The 13,102-nt window shown below is 33.8% G+C and overlaps 1 protein-coding gene across 1 annotated transcript in view; it reads right to left on the reverse strand.

Moving 5' to 3' along the window:
• Nucleotides 1-5,978, reverse strand: part of igf1ra (insulin-like growth factor 1a receptor) — a 134,540-nt gene extending 128,562 nt beyond the window's left edge. Inside the window, exon 1 of the mRNA XM_051134507.1 lies at nt 5,044-5,978. Coding sequence (XP_050990464.1) covers nt 5,044-5,137 — 94 coding nt within the window. The 5' untranslated portion in view covers nt 5,138-5,978. The remainder of the gene's footprint in view (nt 1-5,043) is intronic.
• Nucleotides 5,979-13,102: the final 7,124 nt, after the last annotated feature.

Here is a 13,102-nt window from a genome sequence, read left to right on the forward strand (position 1 = left end):
CACGTCTGAGTCATAGGACGAGAAAAAGCGTTTGATGAGTAGGATGCGCTGTGGAGAGAGGCGGATAAGTTTGAAATTCATTCCTGATACTTACGCAAACCATCCCTGTTGAATTCAACGTGATCTGACGCAGCGAAAAGTCTAGCACGTAGGCGCCCTTAGTCACGAAAAGAATGAGCAACACTGTATACCGAATACCACAGACTGAAGTAGGCAAAGGTGGGCTATCAAATAAACAGCGAAAGACTTAGAGTTCACCCACTATTTGCTCTATTCAGAATGTTTCACCTCGGTGACAGACATTTCTCTCCTGCTTTTCATAGGCAATGGATACAGTCATACAACACGAGGAGGCCTGTGAAGATACAAAGCTAAATGTGGGAGTGGGTGTTACAGAATAATGTATTTTTAAGATTGACTTTTAGTCGTATGAGGTGCTTCATGAACGCTGGCCCTCGCTGAGACCTTTTCTTTTTAAAGTCTGAGCGTGTGTCAGCATCTAACAGCAGCAAACGCCGTGACTCGCGCTCCGCCGCCAGGCTGTCCGGAGGCTGTCCGTGTGAACGGCTAAAGCCCAATAAAGCAGTTCACAAACTCGCTACTCTTCAAATCAACAAAACCAAGTCTGTTTCCCCTCGCTGTGTATTTTTGCATGTTCTATTTTCAAACCTCATGTTTCTCCTCTCGCTCGCCCCTCTCTTTCTCAATGAACCATGGAGGCTTGTTTGCCATATACTTGGAAGAAGTGGCATGGAAAGTTTACTGTGGTAAAACTTGAAAGGAGGCTAAATTACATTTTATTAGCCTTACCAGATTTTTAAACTGAACTGGATGAAAAAGACCAAAGTGGACTTCCCAATGGAGCATGGCCATTAATTTAGAACGGAATACTGTATTTTATTAACTTTTTACTCAGTATAGGAATAAGCCTGAAGATAGATATATAGATAGATAGATAGATAGATAGATAGATATACTTTGTGTAAAATATAAGAAAAATTATTTTTATTTAACACTAAATGATGTAAACCTACACTGCTGTTCAAAAGTTTGGGATCAGTAAGATTTTAAATATTTTTTGAAGAAGTCTGCTCATCGAGGCTGCATTTATTTGATTCAAAATACAGAAAAAATGGTAATATTGTGAAATATTATTGCAATTTTATAATAGTGGTTCTCTATTTTAATATACTTTAAAATTTTAATAAACTTTAAAATATACTCCTGTGATGCAAAGCTGAATTTTCAGCATCGTTACTCCAGTCTTCAGTGTCACATGATCCTTCAGAAATCATTCTAATATGCTGATTTATATTTTATTTTAAATAGAAATCTTTTGTAACAATATACACTACTGTTCAAAAGTTTTGGGTCAGTAAATATTTTCTTTCGTTCTTTCTTTGAAAGAAATTAATACTTTTATTCAGTAAGGATCCGTTAAATTGATAAAAAGTGATAGTAACAACTTATATTGTTAGAAAAGATTTCGATTTTAAATAAGTGCTGTTCTTTTTCACTTTTTACTCATCAAAGAATCCTGAAAAAAGTATCACAGGTTCCAAAAAAATATTAGGCAGCACAACTGTTTCCAACATTGATAATAAAACAGCAAATTGTATGATTTCTGAAGAATCGTGTGACACTGAAGACTGGAGTAATGATACTGAAAATTCAGCTTTGCATCACAGGGATAAATTATATTTTAAAGCTTGTTAAAACAGAAAAATGTTATTTTAAATTGCAATAATATTTCATAACAGTACTTTTTTCCCTGTATTTTTTGGGATCAAATATATAGACAACCTGAACAAAATTATGAACCTTTATATGCACATAATATGGGCACTTTAAAAACACTAATAATATTAACACTTAACTGTATGTTGCACCTAAATTAATTTTTAAATTTGGTACTTTAATTTTAAGTTAACAAAATACTATGAAATATTTATTTCAGACATTTTAATATAAATTAGGGCTGTCAAATCAATTAAATCACAATTCACATCCAAAATAAAAATAAGAAACAAATGTAATATATATATATATATTTGATTAATTGATATGATATGATACATATATGATATATATATTTACATCTTTTTTTACATGATATATGTGTGCATACTACTAGTAATAAATAAGAAATATTATTGATATCGGCCAAAATTTTAATTATCTGTGCATCCCTTCTGAAAAACCAAAATCTTACGAAAACCAAAATCTTCTTCATAACCCTATCATTATTTAACTGGTGTGAACTAACGTCCTTCAGTTTGTTTCTGTTTCTTATTGACTCACATCATATCCAAACAAAACTATTCATTTCTAATCAACCTTCAGGAAGAACCACATCAGTTTAACCAAACTGGACAAATGGACCAAAACCCAAGAGCAGACAGATATGAAACCACTTTTGCACTGATTGAGGTCAGTGTGTCAGTGGAGTGTCTTTGCAACACTTTATGAGACAGAGACACACGGGACAATGCAATGATGGAGTCCGAGAGTGAGAGCTTACCCCCCACACAACCCTCTCTCTATAGGGCCAGTGCTGCTGGTCTCCACAGGGTGCTGAGAAACAGACCCCCCTGACATTCACAGTGGCCTGGATGTGGGACTGGCCACTCCGGTCAATGGCCTTGAATTGCGTCCTAACTCCTTTTGAATGTAAATGCGAGTTTAAACCAAAGAATGGCCCACCTTCATTATGCCACAATGCAGCCCCCACACAATCACAATTAGGCATTTGATGACACTAAATCAGCAAAAACATCACAAATACATCCACAAAGCACAAGATGTTTTAAAACTATGAAAAGACATGAAAATTCACAGCAGGAATAACATATTGTAATCATACTATTCCTTATGACACTTTTAATCACGAGCATATAAATTTCTGCCATCCTGACTTAAGAGAAAGATGCACGAATTCACGTGCAAATGCAGAAAAATACACAAAATTATACATGGATGCTTATGTAAAAGCCATTTGAGATTCCTTTCCAACATTCCTTCCAACAACAACAACAAAAAAAACAAGTTACTAAGTTTACATCCAACTGTAATCTAATAAATAGTTGCGATATTTTGTTTGAAGGACAAAAACACAGATATATATCAGATAATCAAACAACCATAACAAACCAAACCCTGTGGGTTGGGTATTTCGTTGTCACATAAATGTTTTAGTCCAAATTCAACCGATAAGGCAAATGACAGGGATTTATTTCATTTTCAGATTTGCCATCTTGACTGTAAGGTTAGATTTTCTATCGGATCATCTCTTATCGTGTGCTGTGACCGTGACAGAGGCTCAATTCAGTTAGCCAGAATGCTCTGACACTGCAGTCTCTCAGCCAACGAAACATTCGCTCATTTTGAAAAAGACAGATCGACCGTGAAGTAGGAAATTTACTTACTTTTTATCCCATTCTCTAATGTTTAGAACATTTAAGTAGTGCTATTCTGTGGAGCACAAAAGGAGATGTAAGTGGCTGACAGCCTCAGTCACCATTCACTTTCAGTGCATGTTTTTCATACACTAAGAGTAAAGAGTGACTGGGACTGTTACTTTGCTTTACATTTCCCTTTTTGTGATCCACAGATGACAGAAAGCCATACAGGGTTAGTAAATGATAACAGAAAGATCATTTTGGGGTGAACTGTCGCTTTAAGCCTCATCAGTTCTCTAGCATAATCATAAAATCAAAATCTACAGTATTTACGGGTAAGAAAGTAAAAAAATATGGTTTAGAATTGAACAAGTTCAATAAATCTGGTATCATCCGAGTCAGCAGGTTCTCTTGTTTAATTTGATATGGAATATGTGACCCGGGAGCACAAAACCGTAAGTTCAGGAATATTTGTAGCAAAAGTCAACAATATATTGCATGGGTCAAAACTATTAAAAATTAGGATATTAAGTAAAGATCATGTTCAATGAAGACATTTTGTAAATTCTGTACCGTAAATATATCAAAACTTAGTTTTGGATTAGTAATATGCATTGATAAGGACTTCGTTTGCACAACTTTAAAGGCGATTTTCTCAATATTTTGATTTTTTGCACCCTCAGATTTCAGATTTTCAAACAGCTGTATCTCAGCCAAATATTGTCCTGTCGTAACAAACCATACATTAATGAAAAGCTTATTTATCCAGCTTTCAGAGGTGTATGTTTCATTTTCATTTTTTGATCCTTATGAGTTTCGTGGCTCAGGGACACATATGACTATTATTTACAAAAGTTATGGGGATGGCAAATTAATTATTTTTGAACAAATACATTTTAGTACCACACAAATACATGTAAAAAAAGAAAACATCTAGATGATTTCTAACTTGTCTCTGGACATGAACATTCATTTACACAGCTCAGATTTGAACGTTTACTATAAGTGATTTCTAACAAACAAATATAAGCTTATTCTTAATACACAAACATAGAATTAGAGAGAATAAAAGAAAAATGTGTTACAAAACAACCCTATATGACCCTCCTGAGGACATTGTGAAACGTAAAACAAGCACATGGTTAGTGTACAGTCACCTTTTCTTGGACAGAATCAGCAAATCTTAATGTGACCGAGTAATGTTTAACCCTATTGCCTGTGTGGACTAAATATGACCTAAATCGCATATATTATACAGGCAATTGCTTTATATAAGGCAATTCTCACGTAGCTTCTAAATACCAACGTGATCCAGCTTATGAATAATTCATGAAGCACACTAGACTCACAACACATCCGATGTCACGACAATTAACTGATGGGCCCAGAGACATCAGGACGGAAAAAAATTAAAGTTTAGTGTTAGTCTGAGGAAAATTGTTAAATGCAGATGAGGTAGTAGGTCATAAATCACTAATAAATTGGGTCGTGTGCTACTAGGCCCTTTTGAACATCTATACCTGAACATCATGCAGGTAAACTCGCGAGTGCATAAACACCGTGACATCAAGGTGTTGGTAATACACGAAAATACTGATATATGGAGGATTTTTTTATCATTAGAATAAAAACAATCCCGATTTACCTTCTCCATGAGCAGACCACAAGCAGATGGTGGAGAGAATCAGCGCAGGACCCCAAAATAAGGTCCAAACATCCTTTGCTGTTCCAGATCTCATTCCTAAAAATCAGTTTTCCAAAAAACAAAAAGACGAAACCGCAGCAAAACGCGACGCTCCTTTTTGTAAGCAAGCAAAAAGTCCAGAAGAATCCGCTTTGGATGAGCAGATAGTTCCTTTACCCGTAAAGATAACGGGAGGCGAGGAGGGAGTCGATAAAAGATATCTGGTGATAATTGTATAATTTTCCCGTGATGGAAACATTAAGATCAATTAAAGCATTTTGTTATTCTTGCCAGCAATTAAATGATGCAATCGTGTCGGAGCCACGCATTTCACTCGAGCGATAATCTGCATCTTCAGCCTCCATTTCTTGAAAACCCGAGAGGGACGCGCAGCACGGCCAGCGAAACGAGCGCTTTCTCCTCCAACAAAAACACCTTATGCGAATGCGCCTATGCCAGTGTGATGAACTGCGCTATCCTGATGTACGGAGGAATTTTGAGCTCACGTCCAAAGAGCTTGACGACTCGGATAGCGTATTTCGGTATGAATGAAAGCCTCCCGACAGGGCTCGATCCAAAATATCCGCCAGGACAAAAATGGTTTCACCAACTGCTCACCCTCCCCTACCGTCTTCACGCACTCTCACGGTCGGTCTGTTTTGCGGTAGGAAAAAAAATCATTTTGCCGAGGTGCAAGAGTGAGCAGCTCCCGAGCGTGGGTTTTTGGTTTTCCGCGCCGTAAAAAAATCACGGACTGTTTGATATAAATAGCTTGTGAGCCTAGTGTTTGATTCTCGAGTCTCCACGGCGGCGTTCGGACTCCTCCGCGACTCTTCTGACGGTCTCCGCTCAGTAGAATCACCGCTGTAAACAAGACTCGGCTTCTCTCACGGAGAAACACGCCAAGCATGAGAGACTGACAAAACATGGACTGGAGCGCTGGACCGACCGTGTGGGCGCGATCAGACCATTTGATCTCAGAAGTCAAGGTGACAGGAATTTGTTTTGTTTGTTTTGTTGTTGTTTTAACGAAAGTATATTCGTAACAGCAAGGATTCATACACTTGTTTACATAAATATATGCTAATACCATGTCTGTCATAATGTTTACTGGAAGAATAATTATGTAATTTCCTTTTTATTAATACATGAATAAGTCACAGAAATAGAATATTTGGAATCGTGATCAGATTAATTTATAGATTCCTGAACAATAAATCTCTTTAACTGCAAAAACTGACAACTAGAAAAAAATTGAGATTATTATTATTATAACTGAATAATAACATCTTTTGTAGAACTTCATTCTATATTGTATGAAACGCTTTATACACTACCAGTCAAAAGTTTTTGAACAGTAAGATTTGTAATGTTTTTAAAGAAGTCTCTTCTGCTCACCAAGCCTGCATTTATTTGATTCAAAGTACAGCAAAAACATTCAAATTCTGAAATATTTTTAATATTTAAAATAACTGTTTTCTATTTGAATAGATTTTAAAATGCAATTTATTCCTGTGATTTCCTCTGAATTTTTAGCATCATTACTCCAGTCCAAAAACATTTATTATTATTATTATTATTATGTTTGAAACAGCTAAGTAGAACTTATTCAGGTTTCTTTGATGAATAGAAAGTTCAGAAGAACAAAATGTATCCGAAATAGAACAATTTTGTAACATTCTAAATGTATCATCACTTTTGATCAATTAAAGCATCATTGGTAAATACAAATATTAATTTATATAATTTCTTCCTCCCCCCCCAAAAAAGAAAAATAAATACTGACTCCAAGCTTTTGAATGGTATAGTGTACAGTTACAAAAGCTTTTTATTTCTTGAACAACAAATCAAAATATTAAAATGATTTCTGAAAGATCATATGACACTAAAGACTGGAGTAATGATGCTGAAAAATGTAGATTTGATCACAGGGATAAATTACAATTTAAAATATATTCAAATAGTTTTTTAAATAGTAAAAATATTTTACAGTATTACTGCTTCGCTGTACTTTGGATCAAATAAATGCAGGTTTGAAATGTATTATGTATTATGAAATTAAACTGCATGCAAGGACGTATAGGCTTAACTCAAGATAGACATCACAAAAATGAAAATACTACAAGAAACAAGAAAATGGTACATAATATTGTGTTAGCTACTCAGGACGTGTTAACAGTGCCATTTTAATAATTTCCTAGAAAACGGACTGAATGTTATTAAATCTAAGAGCACTGGCCCTTTAAGATGCATTCTGAGTTTCATAAACCCCAGATTGAATAGAGTGTGAGTAAAGCGAATTTAATACGTATGTTCAAATAAGATAATTATAGCGCTTAATTTAGTACGGCTACTCATTCCTATTCCAATTCAATTAACGTTGGAAGGCGTAGCACGTCGCCTCTGAAACATGGAGCTGTGCAATGGAATGAATTAATAGAGTTTTTAAAACGAACGCATGGGGTTTTATAACCTACATATTTGCCCAGTTTTCAGCTACAACGATAACAATCTGTAATCAATTCTCTATATTCAAAATACTACCCAGCTCCACGTTTTAGAAGTGCACATATTTTGCCAATGACATAGAGTCTTGTCAGCTAAAAGTAAAATCCGATGTAGAATTTCATTCATAGAGACGGAACGGCGTTGCGATTACAATCCATTCATTCGTTCGTGATGATGCAGAGTCATCACTGTTCAATACTGCTGCACGAGAATTGCACTTTTTAAAAAAATAAAAAATGTAATATATTAATAATGCTTTTAAAATATTTTCAGGTGCCTAAACACACTTAAAACATATGTCAGTCTGTTTTTAGATTTACGCATTTAAATTGATATGCAAATTCTGTTGAATTTAGTAAACTTGATGTGATCTGCAAATAAATGGTATGAAGGTCTACAACGTATGCTATATAGGTCTATATTTATTTAAAGCTATTATTGGGTGAAATTTGATTGTTTGAGTCAAATGCAATCACTCTGTTATTTAATTTTATATGAAATGTGGATTCCAAAATATAATTTAAACAGCATTCAGATTTTAAGCACTACTTGGATGAATTCTCTCCAGCCTTGGAAATCGCCTTGACCTTGTATCTTCTAATCTGCAACTTTGTGTTTGGCGCCTCCATATGTCAAAATGCAGCATTTATCATGTCTCATGTCTCACTGGGCAGCGAACAGATCCTTAACATGTTCACAGATGGTTTCAATTCCACATCATTTGTATAACAACTCTTCAGTGCTATAGAGAAAAGAATCAGTTCTCACTGCAAATTCACTGTTAAGACGTTTGACGCTAACTTTGAATTTATAGATATTGATGAAAGATCCCAGACTCTTTAAGAGCTTATATAGTGGAATCAGACAATTTTGATTCCTGTTTCTTATAATCTTTTTTAAAAAATCAAAACAGGTATATTTTGCTCACAACAAAGCTTAAAAGCAAGGATAGCGCCCCAGATTACCTCTGTCCTGACCAAAGTTAAGCCTCTGTAAATCTAGAGTCAGAAAAAGAAAAAGCAAAACTCCCTTGATACTGTGTTTCTGTCCGTATGAATTTGTCCTCATGCCATTTCACGTTCCACCCAGACTACCTTCCCTTTAGTTTCATTTCAGCCTTGCAGTCAAGTGGAAATAAGCATGTTTACCACTGACAACAGTGATGACACACTGTTTGTTGCTCATTTTATCTAAGCCCAGACAGGAAAAGGAATTTGGAGGAGAGGGCAACAATTATGTTCGAGTGAACAGCGACAGTCAGAAAAAGAAAAGATTCCTAAAAACAAGCTGGAAATAAGGAGGGGTGCACCGATTTGTTTTTCACACGGAGCAGCTTGGTTTGATCACAATTATTATTGTTATCACCTCTAAAACCAGGAGCCAAGCATATTTTATTGCAGATGAGCACTGACCATCAAGTATTCATTTCCTCCTCTTTTGTAAATAACAGTTGAGACATTCCTTATGTCTAGGCTGTTTGGGTAAACATTGTGAGGGGAGAAAACTTCCCAGAGAATGTGTTTGCTGCAATACTCCCGGCAAATGGAAAACAAATCTCGTTCTTTTTTTGTACAATGCCTCATGTTGATCCCAAAAACAGATTTATGCAAGAAAATGATAAAATGGAGTCATTTGGTAAGAGTTCATTCTAAGTGTTGCAGTCAGGCAATACACAGTTCAGCTCTTCATTTGGATGGCATGAACCTTGATGCATCAATTGGATTGTTGTGTTGTCACTAAAAAGCTTAGCAGGAATTATCTATTAGCAGTTCCTCCTGAGCTACAGATTACCAACCATGTATTTACTATAGTACATATCCGGCATCTAGTGATTGGGTTTCTGAAATACACTAGCTGTCAAAAGTTTTTGAACAGTAAGATTTTTAATGTTCTTTAAAGTCTCTTCTGCTCACCAAGCCTGCATTTATTTGATCTAAAGTACAGCAAAAAACTGTCAAATTTTGAAATATTTTTACTATTTAAAATAACAGTTTTCTATTCGAATAGATTTTAAAATGTAATTTATTCCTGTGGTTTCAAAGCTGAATTTTTGGCACCATTACTCCAGTCACATGATTCTTCAGAAATCATTCTAATATTCTGATTTGCTGCTCCAGGAACATTTAATATTGTTGTTATTATGTTGAAAACAGCGGAGTATAATTTTCCAGGTCTCTTTGATGAATAGAAAGTTCAGAAAAACAGCATTTATCTGAAATAGAAATCTTTTGTAACATTATAAATGTCCTTATCATCACTTCTGATCAATTTAAAGCATCCTTTTTAAATAAAAGTATTAATTTCTATAATTTCTTTAAAAAAAATACTGACTCCAAGCTTTTGAATGTTACAAAAGTTTTTTATTTCAGATAAATGCTAATCTTTGGATCTTTCTATTCATTATAGAATCCTGAAAAAAATCCACTCAAGTGTTTTAAATATTGATAATAATATTAAAAATGTTTCTTGAACAGCAAATCAGAGCAAATTATGTTTTAAAATATATTCAAATAGAAAGCAGTTATTTTAAATAGTACAAATAGTTCACAATATTACTGCTTTTGCAGCATTTTGGATCAAATAAATAAAGACGTATTTAAAAAAAAAACATTAAAAATCTTAGTGTGTTTTCTTTAAAAGCAAAAATGATCATAATTAAAGCCTTTAAACTTCATGTGGAGAATAAGACTAAATGATTTATCTATTTACCATTTCAACAGCTTAAATGATTAAATTATTGTATAAATGCAAAGAGCTTATGATGCAAAAACAGGAAGACATTTTGAGTGGCCGTTAGTTGACAGTACATGATTGTTTAGTCTAGACAAGTGAGAATGACATTATTTTTGTCAGTGTCATCTTTCATGTGTTACAAAGTAGGCCAGGGTTCAGTATAGCCAAGCCAATGTCATAATCCTCTTGTAAAGTCTGATCATGTGACACGGATTGAAGGCACCTAAGGAATCCCGCATGGGTTACACAAACAGGCTGATGACAAAGCGAGAAAGAAAAACAAGTGTGAAACTCACTGATATGCAAAGCTAGATCCTGTTTTACATCTCAAACAGAAAGCGCATAGGTGTTTTGCATTTAAAATCTTGGTTTGCTGCAATAATTGCTCTGATGCCAAATATCCTCTGCGGTTCAACAGCCGTGTGACAGTCAATCCCTTTTGAGGATAAACTCTCAGCTTTACGAAAGCATATTTAACGATCCAAGCTAGCCTTTCCTGGTGAAAGGAATTTCAGAAATGTCTGCAATTTCTCAGTGGGAAGTCAGTGGTTTATGGGTAATGGAGATGAACGGAGATGGGAATAAAACGGATGCAGGATGCATTTGCCATAGCAGGAGAGATTCAGTGTACTGTACTTTGACTGTAGCTGTAAATGTAGTAAAACAAGGTCAAAAAGGAACTCAGTACAATGAGTAGTGCACTTGTATTGCATGAAACCTTAAGAAAAAGTAACCCTAATATTATTGGTGCAATTTTAAAAAATGTATATAAAGAATAAAATCAACACTACTGACCATGAATTTAAATTATTTTGCAAATTGCTCTCAGACTTTTTATTATACATTTCTATACATTTATTGTCCTATTTGTTGTTAAAACATGTTTTTACAGGGATGGAATGTGCCTCAAAACATGTTTGTTTAAAAAGCCCTGTGTTTTTTTTTCTTTTGCTTCCCCCTCTATGTGTCTTACATTTGAATGATGTTGTTGCCATCTTGTGGACAATGTAAATACTGGACAGTCACTGTTTGGAAATGGCCTTGGCTGGCATTGTAACTTAGTGAATGTGAGTAATGTGGTTTATTTGTATAAATAAATAAATAAATAAATAAATAAAACTCAAATGCTTAATTTATTTGTAGAGAAAGAGAGATTTAAAAAATACTGGAATGTATGCTGTTCAAAAGTTTGGGATCACTAAGATTTTTAATGTTTTTTTATGCTAATATTTATTTGATCAAAAATCCAGAAAAAAATGTAATATTGTGAAATATTATTTCAATGTTAAATAACCTCTTTCTATGTGGATATATTTTAAAATGCAATTTATTCCTGTGAAGCAAAGCTAAATTTTCAACACCATTACTCCAGTTTTCAGTGTCACATGATCCTTCAGAAATCATTCTAATATGCTGATTTATTATCAGTCTTGGAAAGAGGTGTTGTGGTGCTTAATTTGTTGGAACCTGTGATACTTTTTTTGTCAGGATTCATTAATAAAAAGTTAAAAAGAACAGTATTTATTTAAAATAGCTATATATATATATATTATAGCATTTAAAAGATTTTTTTAAAGACATTAATACTTTCATTCACCAAAAATGTGTTAAATTGATAAAAAGTACATTGTTAGAAAGGATTTCTATTTTAAATAAATGCTGTTCTATTTATTTATTTATTTATTTTTTGTTCATCAAAGAATCCTGAAAAAAGAATCACAGGTTCCACAATAAAATAAAATATTAACTGTTAAAATAATAACTGTTTGCAACATTGATAAAAGTAACAATCATGTGACACTGAAATTTAGCTTTGCATCACAGGAATAAATTATATTTTAAAATATATTAAAATAGAAAACCATTATTTTAAACTGTAATAACATTTCACAATATTACTGTTTTCTGTATTTTTGATCAAGTAAATGCAGCCTTTATGAGCATAAGAGGATTATTTAAAAAACATTTAAAATATTACTGATCCCAAACTTTTTAATGGCAGTGTACATATAACAAATACAGTTTTGTCTAACATGATTCTAACTGCGTAACTCTAACAATGTAAGCATCATAGCAAAATATGTTTAAAAAAATTATAAACCATGACAAGGAATTAAAAAGGTGCTTTACTTTCTAAATGATAAACAAATACATAACTTAGAAATGAATTATTTGTATATGTAATACTTGAAACAATATTAAAGTATTGAAGGTGACACTTTAGAAATCAAATGAAAAACCCTGCTGATAAAAATGGAAACCATCACAGAAATTCTAACGGTTTCCATTACAAATGCCATTACAAACCATCAACTTTTAACCATTAAAGCCATTAAAAATGGTTTCCTGTAGTGTGTTTTAAGACATATTCCATTAGAGTTTTAGTGGTTTTAACAAGCCACCAATAGAAGGCGACCAAGTACCAGTACCAATTGTGTGTGAGGACCAAAATAAATCCTGATGATAATGATTATGATGATAAATCCATTAATATGATACTATACACAAGTTATATATGCCAGGCTAAAGTGCAACGTTGAATTTTATACATTACGTAATATGAGGTTTCTACTCCGTCTACCCTGCTGAAAAAAAAACAATATTTTGTAATACAAAATTTGTAATAGTTTTACTGGTTATAATGGGACTTATTGGTTTTAATGGAAACTGTAACGGACCCTGGTGAAAAACAGCATATGCTGGTAGGCATGTTTTGATGCTGGGATGCTGGTTAGGTATGTCTTGGTGCTGGTTTGAGCTGGTCCTTTGCTGGTTTATG

Source organism: Labeo rohita, chromosome 18 (assembly GCF_022985175.1).
Source record: "Labeo rohita strain BAU-BD-2019 chromosome 18, IGBB_LRoh.1.0, whole genome shotgun sequence".
NCBI lineage: Eukaryota > Metazoa > Chordata > Actinopteri > Cypriniformes > Cyprinidae > Labeo > Labeo rohita.